The sequence below is a fragment of the Carcharhinus amblyrhynchos genome, chromosome 35 (genome assembly GCF_965287045.1).
Source record: "Carcharhinus amblyrhynchos chromosome 35, sCarAmb.v2.hapA, whole genome shotgun sequence".
NCBI lineage: Eukaryota > Metazoa > Chordata > Chondrichthyes > Carcharhiniformes > Carcharhinidae > Carcharhinus > Carcharhinus amblyrhynchos.
The window spans coordinates 355281-372604 of NC_137358.1; the positions used below are offsets into that span (position 1 = coordinate 355281).

General features: G+C 42.3%; 1 protein-coding gene across 2 annotated transcripts in view; it reads right to left on the reverse strand.

The window, feature by feature from the left end:
* LOC145361772 (uncharacterized) overlaps positions 1–17324 on the reverse strand; it is a 98845-nt gene that overhangs the window by 67508 nt on the left and 14013 nt on the right. The window contains exons 3-4 of one of the 2 annotated variants that reach the window (XM_080217737.1): positions 11441–11512; positions 876–1146 (exon numbers count right to left, since the gene is read on the reverse strand). In XM_080217737.1, the coding sequence (XP_080073863.1) occupies positions 903–1146; positions 11441–11512 (316 nt within the window). In that variant the 3' untranslated portion in view covers positions 876–902. Of the gene's footprint in view, positions 1–875; positions 1147–11440; positions 11513–17324 lie in introns of those variants that run through there. The other variant, XM_080217738.1, reaches the window with a different exon arrangement.

The following is a 17324-nucleotide window of genomic DNA, read 5'->3' on the forward strand; positions in this document are numbered from 1 at the left end:
CTCCTTTTCTCCCTACCCCCACATTCCCGTCAGCAGTGTTCCCTCTGTAATACCCTCATCCATCAACTCCAATACCTTATTCTTTTCCAACAAACATCTGCCTCTTTATCTTGTCACTGACCAAGGGCCCAAACATTCCTTTCAGGTGAAGCAACAATTCACTTGCACATCTTTCAATTTAATCTACTTCATTCATTGCTCATAATGTGTCCTCCTTTATACTAGGAAGACTAACACAGACCAGGTGATCACTTTGCAGAATGCCTCCGTTCAGTCCACGGCATGATCCCGACGTTCCTGTTGTTTGCAATTTCAATGTGAATTAAGGTTTTCCTGCTAAAACGTTGTCCAAATAAGACTTTTTCCAATGATCGAAAAAAAAAGCAAATGAGATGCTTCCCCCACTGCCTCCCTAACCCCATTATTAACGTTTAAGGAATCAATAAAAGCTAATGTAGTTGGGGTTTCCAAAGATTGGCACAAATTAATGAAATAGACTGTACTTAACAAAAAAATTCTCACATTTGCCCCTACAAGTTCTCTCTGTTCCCTTAAGAAACATGACAGTTTAGATTTAAATCGCAGTGAGTGACAATAATCTGGATGACAGACACAATGATTTCAAAAGGAAATTGGCTAGATCGTTGTACGGCTATGGGAATTGTACTGATTAAATTGCTCTAGATAGCTAGCATGGGCTCAATGGACCAAAAGGCCTCTGTGCTGTATTTACTCCATGATTTTTGTGTAGCGACACAACAAAGTACTTGATATGGTGAAATAATATCTCCAGGTTAAGAAGGGAAATTATCATGTTTATGAATGGTTTAGAGCAGTAACTTGTTAAAATCAGGTTAAAATTTAAAAGTGGTTGTTTATTTTGAAAGAGTACAATGATTGCTTCAAACAGGTGGAGGAGCTCCATGTCTTAGCCTGATCTGAGGGCAAAGTAAGGCTTTCACTATGGACCAGAAGCTGCTGTCAGTACATTCTGCAAATGAATATTTCTGACAAGACCAGGGTACCAAGGAGAAAAGGCTAAAAAATGCCACAAGCATCATTGTGAAAACCATCAGAAGACAGGCGAGGCTTATGTTCTTAATCTGAGAACAAAACCGAGTGAACAGATCCAATTGGTCTTCATATCTAGAGAGAGATAAAAAAAATTGCCAATTCCAATGCTGTGTCAGGATTGGTCTAAAGCAACAAATGCAGCATGTTACTTTGTAAAGCGTACTGCAAATTTCCTAGATTGCAATTTTTATAATACATCATCAGAAATGTCAATGCCTTCACACATCTATACCAATGAGGCTGCTGATGCTTACAACCTTAGAAATGACAAGCTCCTAGTAATGAAATCATCATGCAATATATTGCATACTTCTTAAGAGATTTATACAATTATTGCCCACGTAATTGAGCAATGTATTTAGTATTGGTACTAATTCAGTATAGCATAACTGAGAAATTAAATTTTTGTTGACCACTAAATCTTGCGCTCACTAACCTAGCCCTTAAAAAAACACCAGACATAAGAACACATGATGAAAATAGCAGGTCCGATAGCATCTGTTTACTCTGCTTTATTAACCCTATTTCTCTCTCCACCTTTTCTGCCTGATCTTCTACTCATTTCTATTCTGCTTTTGTAAAAATACCATAAAATTGTCAGTGAATCACTCATATAAACTAGGCTATTGGTAACCCTTATCAGCTACAAATTATACACCAGACATTAACAGTAATGTTCATTTCTCCTGAACTGCAAATTTGGTATCCTAAACAATCTTCTAGTAACTGATACCTTTTTGAACATAAAAAGCAAGGAAAAGAAAAAGTTCATTAAACACCGCCTGCTTATAATACTAGAACTTGCCTATACCATTCAGTTTCATTTTCAATGTACCTAATTCTTTTGTTGAGATTAAGACTTATTTTGTCTTCATTTCTGGCAGTCTTTTTCAGTAGTCAAGACTCAACTTCATAGATTCATAGAATCCTTGCAGTGCAGAAGGAAGCCATTTGGCCCATTGAGTCTGCACCAACCTTATCGATTTTTTTGAAAAGATGACCAAAGAGGTGGATAAGGGTAAGGCAGTTGACGTGTATATGGATTCTGGCAAAGCGTTTGATAAGGTTCCCCATAGTAGGCTATTGCATAAAATGCAGATGCATGGGATTGAGGGTGATTTAGCAGTTTGGATCAGGAATTGGCTAGCTGATAAAAGACAGAGGGTGGTGGTTGATGGGAAATATTCAACCTGGAGTTCAGTTACAAGTGGTGTACCTCAAGGATCTGTTTTGGGGCCACTGCTGTTAAATCATTTTTATAAATGACCTAGATGAGGGTGTAGAAGGATGGATTAGTAAATTTGCTGATGACACCAAAGTTGGAGGAGTTGTAGACAGTGAGGATGAACGTTACAGTTTGCAGAGGGACATAGATAAGCTGCAGAGCTGGGCCGAGAGGTGGCAAATGGAGTTTAATACGGAAAGGTGAGGTGATTCACTTTGGTAAGAGTGACGGGAGTACAGAATATAGGGCTAATGGAAGGACTCTTAGTAGTGTTGACGAGCAAAGAGATCTCAGGGTACATGTGCATAGCTCCCTGAAAGTTAGCACCCAGGTTGATAAGGTTGTTAAGAAGGCATATGGTGTGTTAGCTTTTATTGGTAGAGGGATTGAATTTTGGAGCCATGAGGTCATGTTACAACTGTACAAAACTCTGGTGCGGCCGCACTTGGAGTATTGCGTACAGTTCTGGTCGCTGCATTATAAGAAAGATGTGGAGGCATTGGAAAGGGTGCAGAGGAGGTTTACCAGGATGTTGCCTGGTATGGTGGGAAGGTCTTATGAGGAAAGGCTGAGGGACTTGAGGTTATTTTCATTAGAGAGAAGGTGGTTACGAGGCGACCTAATTGAGGCATACAAGATGATCAGAGGATTGGATAGGGTGGACAGTGAGAGCCTTTCTCCTCAGATGGTGATGGCTACCACGAGGGGACATAGCTTTAAATTAAGGGGCGGTAGTTATAGGACAGATGTCAGAGGTAGGTTCTTTACTCAGAGGGTAGTAAGGGCATGGAATACCCTACCTGCAGCAGTTGAGAACTTGCCAACTTTAAGGGCGTTCAAATGGTCAGTGGATAGGCATAGGGATAACATTGGAATAGTTTAGGTTAGAGGGTCAGTAGATTGGCCCTCAACGTTGCGCTGACCAGTGGAACCAAAGGGCCTGTACTACGCTGTAATGTTCTATGTTCTAACCACAATCCCACCCAGACTCTATTCCCATAACCTCACACATTTAACCTATTTAGTTCCCCTGTCACTAATGGATAATTTAGTATGGCCAATCCACCTAACCCGCACATCTTTTGGACTGTGGGAGGAAACCGGAGCACCCAGAGAAAACTCATGCAGACACAGGAAGAACGTGCAGACTCCACACAGACACTCAAGTTGGGAACTGAATCCTGGTCCCTGACGCTGTCAGGCAGTAGTGCTAACCACTATGCCACTGTATCACCCTTGTCAACACCTAATCACTGTTTTCTAATTTGTCTGGTCTTCATTCCTAATTTTTCCAACACGGAATCTTCAGACAAATCTTTGACCATTCCAGTCCACAATGAACAGACTGATAAAATTCCTCAACACACAGCATCTACACCGAGCATAGAAACTATCCACAGGCTAATTCAACTTTACAGTTGCCAAAAGTCTATAATCTAAGAACAAAGAAAATTACAGCACGGGAACAGACTCTACAGCCGTCCAAGCCTGCACCGGCCACGCTGCCCGATTGAACTAAAACCCCTTACTCTTCCAGGGACCATATCCCTCTATTCTCAGCCTGTCCAAGTATTTGTCCAAGATGCCCTTTAAAAGTCACTATCATATCTGCTTCCACTACCTCCCCCGGCACCACCACCTTCTGTTAAAAAAAATAAACTTGCCTCGTACATTTCCTTTAAAACTTGGCCCTCATACCTTAAACCTATGCTGCTATTGATTCTTCCACCTTGGGGAAAAGCTTCTGACTATCCACTCTGTCCATGCCTCTCATAATCTTGTAGACTTCCATCAGGTTGCCCCTCAACATCTGTCGTTCCATTGAGAAAAATCAAGTTTCTCCAACCTCTCCTCATAGCTAATGCACTCCATTCCAGGCAACATCCTGGTAAATCTTTTCTGTACCCTCTCCAAAGCCTCCATGTCTTTTTGGTAGTGTGACGACCAGAATTGAACACTATATTCCAAGTGAGGCCCAACTAAGGTTCTATAAAGCTGCAATATGACTCGCCAATTATTAAACTCAACGCCCTGGCCAATGAAGGCAAATATGCCATATGTCTTCTTGATCACCTGTACCTGTACACCCAGATCCCTCTGCCCATCAATACTCTTGAGGGTACTGCCATTCACTCTATATTTCCCATCTGTATTAGACCTTCCAAAATGTACCACCTCAATTTGTCCAGATTAAACTCCATTTGCCATCTCTCCATCCAAGTCTCCAACCAATATGCATCTTGCTGTATGCTCTGACTGTCCTCTTCACTATTCGTAATTCCACCAACCTTTGTGTTGTCTGCAAACTTACTAATCAAACCAGTTACGTTTTCTTCCAGAGCATTAATATATATTGCAAATCGTAAAGATCCCAGCACTGATCCCTGAGGAACTTGAGCCACTTGTCATACCCCTCCATTCTACTGCTGTCCCCTGTCTTCTATGACTGAGCCACTTCTGTATCCCTCTCGCCAGCTCACCTCTGATCCCATGCAACTTCTGTACCAGTCTGCCATGAGAAACCTTGTCAAAGGCCTTACTGAAGTCCATGCTGACAACATCCACTGCCCTATCCTCATCAATCATCTTCGTCACTTCCTCGAAAAACTCGATCAAATTAGTGAGACATGACCTCCCCTTCAACAAACCATTTTACCTCTCGCTAATATGTTCACTTATTTTGAAGGAGGAGTAAATCCTGTCTCAAAGAATCTTCTCCAATAATTTCTCTTACCAGACATAAGGCTCAGTGGCCTGTAATTACCTGGATTATTCTTGCTACCCTTCTTAAACAAAGGAACAACAGTGGCTATTTTCCAATCCTCTGGGACCTCCCCTGTATTCATGATGTGGATATGCCAACGTTGGACTGGGGTAAACACAGTAAAAAGTCTGAATCACCTGATAAAGGGACAAACCCGAAAGCTAGTGAGTTTACTATCAAATAAATCGGTTGGACTTAAACCTGGTGTTGTCAGACTTTTTACTGTGACCTCCCCTGTAGTCAGTGAGGATACAAAGATTTCTCTCAAGGTCCCAACAATGTCCTCCCTTGCCTCTCTCAGTATTCTGATGTATATCCCATCAGGCCCTGGGGACATGTCTACCTTAATGTTTAAGAACCTCAATACCTCCTTTTTGATCTCAACATGACCCAAACTACACAACTTTCCCCAGACTCATCATCCAAGTCCTTCTCTTTGGTGAATACTGACGCAAAGTACTCATTTAATACCTCATCCATTTCCTCTGGCTCTGTGCGTAGATTCCCTCCCCTGTTCTTGAGTGAGCCAACCCTGCCCATGGCTACCCTCTTGCTCTTTATATATGTGTAAAAAGCCTTGGGATTTTCCTTAATCCTGCTGGCCAATTATTTTTTGTGACGTCTTTTAGCCCTCCTTATTCCTTGCTTAAGTTTCTTTCTACTTTCCTTAATTGAGCATTGATCACCACCAGTAGTCCACTGGGCTAGCGAAATCCACATGGATCCTTTGCCAAGGAGCTTCATGCTATTCCCATGGGGTGACAACAACAGTGCTTTCTGCACTGCAGCACAAGGTTCACAAGCACCTGCCTTCTCCTTGATCTGGAAGTCAACACCTGGCCACCAAAAATAGATCCTTGCAATCTCTTTCATTCACACCAGACCCAGGTACCCTTGGAGGGAGGAATGACCACTCTCAAACCACACAATAGATATCCATCCATTATAGACAGGCAGTGGCACAAATCAGGTTGATTCCTAGGAATAGTTTTCCCTATTAAAACTCAATTTATTACTTGACTTAAGACTGGGTCATTTCTTGAGGAATTTTGAACCTGCGCTGCTGATAAAAGTATTGTCATCTGGGTGAATTTTCAAATGCAAATCGGGAACATCCGTTCTCCAGGAAGAGATAGCCTTGAAAGTGCATCAATGTTGGCATGCTGTTCAAATTGTCTATATGACATAGGAGTATGCTGACAAATGTAGTGCCCATCATTGTAAACGCGCTGCTGCCATAGATGGCATTCCAATGTATGGCCTGAAAATGTACCTGTGATCAATTAACAACACAAATGGTGGCAGTATTAAAAAATGGGAGATTTTTCTCAATCCAAATACAATGCTGAAATCATCCTTCCCAATCTGGGCATATTTTTTCTCTGTTTTTGTCAAAAACTTTGACTCAAAGATGATGGGGCCTTTCTTCTCCATTGGACAATAGACACATAGAAAATAAGCGCAAGAGTAGGTCATTCAGTCCTTCAAGCCTGCACCACCGTTCAATATGACCATGGCTAATCATGCACTTTCAATATCCCACTTTCTCTCCATAGCCTTTGATCCCATTGCCCGCAAGGGCCATGTCCAGCCCCTCTTGGGCATATCTAATGAACTAGCCCCAACTGCTTTCTGTGGTAAAGAATTCCACAGGTCACAACTCTCAGGAGTGAAGAAGTTCTTCTTCATCTCAGTTCTGAAAGGCTTACCCCTTATTTTTGGACTGTGATTCCTAGTTCTGGATTCCCCAACATCAAGAACATTCCTCCCACATCCAGCCTGTCCAGTCCCACCAGGATTTTATATGTTTCTATGCAATCTCCTTATTCTTCTAAATTCCAATGAGTACAAACCCAGTTGATGCAGTTTCTCTTCATACGTCAGTCCTGCCATTCCGGGAATCAGTCTGGTGAACCTTCGCTGGACTCCCTCAATATTAAGAATGTCATTCTTCAGATTAGAAGACCAAAACTGCACAAGCCTCAAGATAAAGTGGGGGGGAGCGGTTTAGAACGGAGTTGAGGAGGAACTTCTTCACTCAAAGGCTGGTGAATCTCTGGAATTCTCTGCCCGTTGAAGTGGTGGAGGCTGCCTCGCTAAATATTTTTAAGACGCGGGTTGATGGGTTTTTGATAAGCGAGGGGATTAAGGGTTATGGGGAGAGGGCGGGAATGTGGAACTGAGCCACGACAGATCAGCCATGATCTTATTGAATGGCGGGGCAGGCTCGAAGGGCTAGATGGCCTACTCCTGCTCCTATTTCTTATGTTCTGATGTTCTTATGTTCAAAATAATCAAGGTTTGGCCTCACCAATGCACTGTATAACTGCAGCAAGATATGTGTGACAATATAGTGCCAACCCCATAAGGCGAGGTATAGCAGGCTAATTGCAATGGCAACTTCGGAGCAAAGCGTACCAACACTTCTGATCTTCGCGAGGCATGTTTTACCTCTCAGCAAGCCTCTTCACACCTCTGGTTCCATCTCGATGGTTGGTCTTTACGAAGCAGTGTAAAGGTTTCAATACGGTGGCCAAATCTGGTACAAATGATAATTGCCATAATAATTTATCAATCCCAGGAATGATTGTAACAGCGATACATTGGCTGGTCTGGGAGCTTTCATAATGGCTTCCATTTTCTTATGTGCCTTGTGTAGTTCCTCACTATCAAATAACGTGGCCTGGGTATTCAATCGAATCTTTAAAGAATTTCAATACTTTCAGGCTTTGTTCCTGCAGCCTCCTATGGATCTCTTCAAGGTTTTTCAAATGCTCCTTCTCAGTGGAACCCGTCATCAAAATATCGTCCGGGTAACATTAGACCCCAAGTAACCCACTTAGAATTTGGTCCATACCCCCTGGAAAAGGGCTGGTGCTGATATGCTGCCAAAGAAAGACACTTAAAGCATAACAGTCCCCAATGATTATTGTCAGTGATGGTTGGGACTCTTCTGCAATTCCCATTCGAAGATAGACAAGTCCATCTCCAAAAATTTCTTCCCTCCTGTCAATCCAATAAACAGCTCCTCATGACGAGGAAATGGATATTGGTCTGTACACAGTGCTGGGTTTACAGTCACCTTGAAGTCCTGACAGATTCTCACCGTGCCATCAGTCTTTAAGACAGGCGCATTGGGTTGGCCCATTTGCTGATCGTAACTGCTTCCAGCGTCCCATGCTCAACACTGGCCTCTGCCTTCAGCTGAAAAGTGTATGGCACCAGACATGCCTTCAGACTCCCTAGACAAGCCTCTGACTTTGAGTGAATCTTTATCTTGACCCCTTTCATGTCATCCAGGGTCCCCTTAGGGGGAGGCGACGGCCTCATGATATTATCACAAGACTATTCATCCAAAAAACTCAGCTAATGTTCTGGGGATCTGGGTTCAAATCCCACCACAGCAGATGGCAAAATTTGAATTCAACAAAAAAATCTGGAATGAAAAATCTACTGATGAACATGAAACTACTGTCGATTGTGGTAAAAACCCATCTGGTTCACTAACATCCTTTAGGGAAGGAAATCTACCATCTGGCCTACATGTGACTCTGAAGCCACAGCAATGTGATTGACTCTCAACTGCTCTTTGAACATGGGCAACAAATGCTGGCCAACCAACAATGCCCATGCACCATGAATGAATAAAAGTTTCTTGAATACGTCCTTATATTTCTCCAGGACATCCTGTAACATTGTCTTCAAATCCTCCAACCTATTTACGATGTTCCAGTTTGATCTTCAATCAAATCAGGGTGGTCATCCTTGACACTCTGCACACTGGTCTCACAGTTGTACCTCTATCAGTACATTTCTTCTCAGTGGTACTGCTGGTCCCATGCAGCAGTGTTTTTAACTTGTCTCTGTATACTGGGATCTGAGTCTGAGATCAATAACGCTGCCCCGCATCTACTTGCATTTGATTACCTTCCCTTCCAGCTTCGGAAGGACCCAGAAACTACTGACATCTCTTCCAACCAACAATATATTCAAGTGAAATTCTATTGATTTGGGTTCTTCTGCCTCCTCTTCTGAACCAGCCAACTCCTTGTCCACTGCTTGGCTGGCGACATGCATGTGTCTCGTCTCCACATTCATCTCTCTCAGACTCCCTTTTTCTTCTTTTAAACACGCCCTACAATTCCGGGCAATATGCCCCATCAGCTTACACTGGCAGCATTGGGCTTCATGAGTCCAGCATATGGATCCTTTGTGGCTGGACTTGCCACAAATGGGGCATTCTGTGGTTGACACCACATTCTGTTGCGCTTTGGTTACTTTGTGTACTTGGGCACTGACACCCAATTGTGCTGCTTCATTTTAGGCCATAGAAGCAGCTATCTCAAAAGCTACTTTAAAATCCAGACTCTTTTTTGTCAGCAGCTTCTATTATATTGCTTCATTGCAAAGCCCATATACCAAACGGTCCCTCAAGTCATCCTGTAAGAAAGCGCCAAATTCACAATGCTCAGGTTATCTCTTCAGAACTGCCACAAATCACACAATGGATTCACCTTGCAACTGCGTTCTCTTACAAAATCAGCTACATCCACTGTCATAACTGGCTTTGGGGCTTAATGATTCCTTAGTACTATGCACAACTCTGCTAGGAGCGCTCAGCGGGTTTCTCTGGTTGTGTGAAACTTCTTAACGTCGGAAACATTTTACTCCCTATAGTACTTCAGAAAATTGCGGCTGTGTGTTCATCAGCTACCTTATTTGCTTTTAAATAAGAGTGGTAGCACTCCATGTATAGCGTCCAACTCTCCATCTCTTCGGGGCACCAGTACCCCAAACTGGTTCGCCATTTTCTGTTTCCTGTGCAGGAGTTATTCCCATCTTCACTTTTTGTAACCGCTTTATCACACACTTTTGCTCCACTTTATGCATTTCACGTCACCACTCCCTTGCTGACTGTGGTCCCCTACTCTTCCCATTGGCTGCCATCCATGTCCCTTGCGACACCTTTCCTCCCACAATATCGATGCTCCCGATGGAGAGATCCCTCTGCTATACATATAGTCTAAGACCCTGTGCAATCACTGTCTTCAACTTCCTGGCAAGTGCCTCTTGCGACGTCAAATGCAGTTCGAGTCCCCTCACAACTGCTTTTCTCGATGCCTAGGCTTATTTTTTTGAGTCACAGAAGTTTTCAGGATGGAAACAGGCCCTTCAGCCCAACTTGTCCACACCACCCCCTTTTCTAACCCCTAAGTTAGTCCCAATTGCCCGTGAGTCTATTCCAGTGTCTTGGCAATTTGTGCCATTTTCAGAGTCCAGGACAACAATATCAATCTTCCAAAAATTGGTGGTGATACGCAGTCCGTGACTCAGCCTCGTCACTAGTTATTATGTCTGAGGTCTGATATAGAGGCTAATAAAAGACCACAGGTTCAGTGATAGTAAGCTAACTGGAACTGTTTGTTAACGCATCAGCACAAGACTGGCTAGTCAAGCTCCACCCAGGGTGGAGTCCCAGGTCACCTGACCCATTCTCTTAAAGGCCATGCCCCAACATACATAACAGCCAGAATGTGTTAATAGGAGAACAAGGGTCAGTCCTCTGTGACAGCAAAACTAAAGAATAAGCATTAGATGGCTCTGTGGGGATGGTGGGAGGGATGCATTGTGGAAAAATAAATTTTTTTTGGATTTATAAAAAAGTTTCAAGATGGAAGAGAAAGTTCTAGTCTAAAATTGTTGAACGAAATATTGAGTCCAGAAGACTGTGCCCGTGCCTAATCGGAAGACGACAGAAGGGTCATCTAGACTCAACATTATCTCTATTCTCTCTCCAGAGACGCTGTCAGACTTGCTAAGATTTTCCAACATGTTCTGCTTTTGTTTCAGATTCAAGCTTTTATATTATGTTGTTCCTTCAGTTTGCGCTGGGCTCCATCAGGAAACTGCAGTAGGTCAAAGGCAGACATATGGGCATGAGAGCAAGAAGGTGTATTGAAATGGCAAGCGACAGGAAGATTCAGGTCATGTTTGTGGACTGAGCAAAAGGTCTTCTTCAGAGAAGTTACCCAGTCTGTGTTTAGTCAGAGGAGACTGCACTGTGTGCAGCAAATATAAGAGATCAAGTTGAAAGAATTGCAAGTGCAATCTCTCCTAGTTCACAACTTTTGCTGACCTTCTATTTTGCTCCCCTCCTCTCATACAGTATAAAATCCATCACATTTATCCTCTTTAGCTCTGATGAGTCATTCAGACTTGAAACAATAACTCTGTTTCTCTCTCCATGGATGCTGTCAGACCTGCTCAGTTTTCCCAGCATTTTCTGCTCTTATTTCAGATTTCCAGCTTCCACAGTATTTTACTTTTATTTTTATAATTGTAAAAATTGCCAATGGTTCTGGAAAATTCATTCTCACCTCATAGCTCTTGTTTGGCTAATAGGATAATGCCCAGACACCGGATATTGCTCCAGTAAAGCCACTTGCAACCTGCAAAAATAAAATGAATAATGATAGGAAATGTTCATTACAGATTCATATCTGAAGGCAATCTTTGAAAGTCCCATCTTTCATGCCCTGACCCCCAATATCTGAAAATCATTTTATAGCTTTTTGCATTCTTCCATGTGTGACATTAGTGCGCCTTTTAGCGTTTTTTTTTAAATTCATGCTCACAGCCTTAGGTGATGTCATTGTCGGGAAGAGGAAAAAAAACGGCAGATCAGGTGACGAGGATTTCAGTTTTAGTTTGGAGCTGCAGGTTTTGAGTTTGAGTTTTAGAAGGGATAATGAGCTAAAAAAAGGTGTTCCCTCTTTCTCTGTTGTTTTGAAAATTCTGTTGGTTTCCTGAAGGGTGAAAATTTTCCATTTCTGGGGGCTGGACCAGACTCTCTCTGGTGCTTTGGAAAGGTGTCTTCAAACTGTTTGGAGTGAATCCAGAGAACGCAGACTTCAACCAAAGGACTCAAATTTCCATTACCACGTGAGCAGTAGTCTGTGCTGTGTTAAATCTGTGAAAATGGGGTTTTGTTGTCTGTGTTTTAACTGGAACACATTAAGGTATTCATTATGAATTATACATTATAGTGGTTGTTTTGTTTCTTGTTCATAACTGATAAAAGTTCTTGCTAATTTTCTTACTATACATATTTATTCATTTCTTAAATAAAAGCTGCCTAGTGGGTCTTCTGAATCACAGGTGAAGTGGAACGTATGCTTATCCTAGCCAAATTCAAGATGCAAAATTTATGATTCAGGCAGGTTTCATAAACACTTTAGAGTTTCTGACCTGAACCGTAACAACTGGGGGCTCTTTCAGGATTAAAATCTATATTTCTTGATTGATTTGGGATTATTGAACTCATAGGCAGAGTGGTGAGCATAATGTTTTTTTTCCAAGTGTTGTATTCAGATTTAAATAGCAAGTGCATTGTGGAATAAATTCCTGGGGGTGGAGAAAGTCACCCAAAGTGATTTACAAAAAGTGACCAAAACAAACCTTTCGGAATTAGCAAACACATTGCAATTGACATTGCCTGATGCTTCAAAGAAAGGGGAGATAAATGTGGTGATGGCACATCTTTTAAAATTGTCAGAAACTCAGTCATTGGAAATGGCTAGAATTCAATTACAAATGGAACTGCTTACATGAAGCTATAGTTGAAAACCAGTAAGCCTAACATCAGTAGTGGGGAAAATTCTTGAATCCATTATCAAAGACTTTATAGCATAGCATTTAGAAAGCAGTGGCAGGATCAGACAGAGTCAGCATGGATTTATGAAGGGGAAACCATGCTTGACAAATCTGTAGAAATTCTTTGAACTTAGAACTAGTAGAGTTGACAAGGGGGAGTCAATCGATGTGACATATTTGGACTTTCAGGAAGTGTTTGACAAAGTCCCGCATAAGAGATTATCGTGCAAGATTAAAGTGCATGGGATTGGGGGAAATGTATTGAGACGGATAGAAAATTGGCTAGTAGAGAGGAAACATTGAATAGGAATTAGTAGGTGCTTTTCAAATTGGCAGGCAGTAACGAGTGTGGTGCCACAGGGATCAGTGCTGCGACCCCAACTATTCGCAATATATATTAATTATTTGGATGAGGGAACAAATTGTAACATCTCAAAGTCTGCAGATGATACCAACTTGGTAGGAGTGGGAAGGTGAAACTGTGATAAGAATGCAGAGAGCCTTCAGCATGATCTGGACAGTTTGGGCGAGTGGGCAAATCAATGGCAAGTGCAGTATAGTTTGGATAAATGTGAGGTTATTCACTTTGGGGGAAAAAAAATCAAAAAGGCAGATTACTACCTGAATGGTAGTAAATTGGGAGAGGGAGTGTGCAGTGGGACCTGGGTGTCCTTGTGCATCAGTCACTGAAGATAAGCATGCAGGTGCAGCAGGTGGTAAAGATGAAAAATAGTAAATTGGCCTTCATTGTGAGATGTTTTGAGTACAGGAGCAGGGATGTATTGTTGTAATTATACGGGGCCTTGGTGAGGCAACACCTAGAGTACCATGTGCAGTTTTGATTTCCTTTTCTGAAGAAGGATGTTCTTTCTCAAGGGAATGTAGCGAAGGTTTACCAGGCTGATTCTGGGGATGGGGGGGGATTGACGTATAAGAAGAGATTGACTAGGTTAGGATTGTTTTTGCTGGAGTTCAGACGAATGGGGGCGGGGTGGGGGCTGGATCTCAGAGACTTATAAAATTCTAAAAGGACTAGACAAGGTAGATGCAGGAAGGATGTTCCCAACGATGGGGATGTCCAGAATGAGGGGTCACAGTCTGAGGATACAGGGTAGACAATTTAGGATGGAGATAAGGAGACATTTCTTCACCCAAAGAGTGGTGAGCCTATGGAATTCATTACCACAGGAAGTAGTTGATGTCAAAATATTGTATGTATTCAAAAAGCAGCTAGATATAGCACTTGGGGTGTGGGGCAGGAGGGTAAGAGATCAAAGATTATGGAGAGAAAGCTGGATTAGGCTATTGAGTTGGATGATCAGCCATGGTTGTGATGAATGGCGGAGCAGACTCCAAGGGCCAAATAGCCTTCTCCTATCTTCTGTGTTTGTATGAAAAAGAATTAAAGCAGCTTGAATTCAAAATAAAGGAAGGAGAGAGTAGCAAAAGAAAAACGATAGCCCCAGCAGAACAAAAAAAACCAAAGAAAGGGAGGCAATTGTAGCATAAGTGGTAAAAGAGAGGAATAAAAAGCAAAAGAATTGAAAGTTTGAATTACAACAAGAAAAAGAAATAAAACTGCTTGAATTGTAGGCAAGGGAAAAAGAGAGAATTAGAACTTCCAAGACTGGAAAGACAATTTGAACTTGAAATATTAGAAGTGCAAATGCATAAAACTGCAAGGTTAGCAGCAGAAATGGCAGCTAATTAAGAATTAGTTCATAAATCAAGGTTTGGTTTCCGACATCTGTTCCAGCCTGTGAGGGACAGAAACTGGGGAAAAGAGAAATCCCCAGGTGGTTGCGGTAAAGGGGATCTTGTGAGAGATAATAAAAAGAGTACCTCAGGTTAAAAAGGAAATACAGGAGGGTGGAAGAGTAATGAAAAGCCTCAGATGTTTTCACTGCAATAAATTAGGCCATGTAAAGTCACGATGTTGCTGGTTTTAAAAAAAAGCACTGGGAAGAGTAATGTGATAAAACAGGATAAACTAGTGGAGTTGTTAAAACGGTAAAGCCCTGAACCTGACCTAAACCATAACATATGGATACTAGTATCACCAAACTATACCACTGGATCACAGGAGTAGGCTATTTGGCCCTTCAAGCATGCTGCACCATTCAACAAGATCATGATTTATCTGATTGTGATCTCAGCTCCACTTTCCTGTCTGCCCCCATAACCTTTGTGACCCATGTCTAACAAATATTTAACTCAACTTTAAATAAATTTGAAGACCCAACCTCCATCACTTTCTGGGGAAGAGAATTTCACACACCAATGCCCCTCTGGAAAAAAAAGGTTTCTCCTCATCTAGCTTCAAGAAGCAACATTTTATTTTTAAATTATCTTCCTGTAAAAAACTTGCCAAGGTCAGTCTTTCACCATCATAACCCTTGATATACAAAACGTAGAAGAGCCCCATCCGCGCTTTACTAACTCATTAAAAGAGAATTGAAAGTCGGGACATATGGATAGATCAGACTTTTTAGTCATGCTGAATGTCAGGGCCCCACATGCTGTCAATAAGACACATCCAAGCACCGGAATCTACAGAATAATGATCCAGGTTGAGACAGCAGATTTTATGCACCCGCTGCTCATTTCCATTGGGTAAGACCCCATTCACTCAATAGAGGTGTTTATACTCCTTGAAGCCCATGAGGAGATCTATTGACAATCCCCAGTTTCTTTTGTGGCCACCATAACAACATTCCCCCCTTGGGTCTGAGAGGCACACATACAGTGGATGGTGAGAGGTTTTTTCCCAGGGTGGAAGAGTCAACTACAAGAGGGTGCAGGTTTAAGGTGAGAGGTGGTAAGTTGAAGGGAGATGTGCCAGGCAAGTTTTTTATACAGAGGATAGAACATAGAACACTACAGCGCAGAACAAGCCCTTCGGCCCACAATGTTGCGCCAACCAGTTAAAAAAAAACAATGACCCACTAACCTAAACCAATCCCTTTTCGTCCATAAACCTATCCACGGATCTCTTAAACACCCCCAAACTAGGTGCATTTACAACTGCAGCAGGCAGGGCATTCCAATCCCTCACCACCCTCTGGGTAAAGAACCTACCCCTGACATCCGTCCTATAACTACCCGCCCCTTAATTTAAAGCCATGCCCCCTCGTGCTAGCTTTCTCCATCCGAGGATAAAGGCGGTCACTATCCACCCTATCTAAACCTCTAATCATCTTATATGTTTCAATAAGATCCCCTCTTAGCTGCCTCCTTTCTAGCGAAAACAACCCCAAATCCCTCAGTCTCTCCTCATAGGACCTCCCCTCCATACCAGGCAACATCCTGGTAAACCTCCTCTGCACCCTCTCCAAAGCCTCCACATCCTTCCTGTAATGTGGGGACCAGAACTGCACACAGTACTCCAAGTGCGGCCGCACCAGAGTTGTGTACAGTTGCAACATGACGCTGCGACTCCTAAATTCAATCCCCCTACCAATAAATGCCAAGACACCGTATGCCTTCTTAACAACCTTATCTACTTGATTGAGGATGGTGGGTGCCTGGAACACACTGCTAATGGGGAGTGGAAGCAGACACGTTAGCATCGTATCTTGATAGACATATGAACAGGAGGCAAACAGAGGGATAGAAACTGACTATCCATCCAATCTAATGCCTTGGTCTTTTGGAGTACTTGTAAAGGTCCATTATCTGACATCTACAACATTCTGGGACATGTTTCCTAATATTCTTGAAGCTGTCACTGCTTTTCCTTGACTACCTGGTAATGCAAGTTGAGCTCCAATGTAATGGCTGCTCTGACATGTTACTCATGCAAGTGCACTCAGTTAAGGAGTAATCTTTGCTACAAGACGCCCCTAACCCCAACTGGAGGGCAATATTATCTGACACCTCTGTAGCTCCTGAGTGCCTTTTTCTGTGTTTTCCAGTGATAGTTATTCCATTAGCTTTTTTAAAATTCATGCGGGATTCAACCAATAACATTTTGAGAGCTGGCAGTTTATTTATTCTGTATTCAATCTGTCTCACAATTTTGCTCAGGAGTAGCCAGAACTGTGTTCTGCCAATTTTCCCTACTGTGTAAAAACAGTATCTCTGGAGTATAACAGAGGGCTTCAGGTCACAGTGGTTTTTTTTAAACCAAGTCTACTAGCTCATTAAAAGAGAGTTGAGAGTCAGGGTGTGTGGATAGGTCAGAATTTTTAATCACGCTGAATGTTGGGGCTCCATATGCTGTCGATAAGATTACTCCGTTTCTCATCTCCTATGTTATTAGGAGAAGTTACGCACGTGTTCTGAATATTCAGCCCAGTCTTCGTCGCTTGCATCGTACTTTTTTCTTTACCAGAGTTGCTTGTTTTTGACGATAAAGGTCTTGACAAAAAAAAACTTATTAGCAAAAAGTTGGAATCAATGTTTTTTTTCCCCCAGTTGGCAGGCAGAGACTAGTGGGTACCACATGGATTTGTGCTAGGACCCCAACTGTTCACATATATTAATGATTTGGATAAGAGAACTAAAATAAACTATCTCCAAACATGGAGATGATATAAAATTGGGTGGGAGAGTGAGCGATGATGATGCAGAGATGCTTCAGCAGCATGGAGGCACAATGATTAGCAC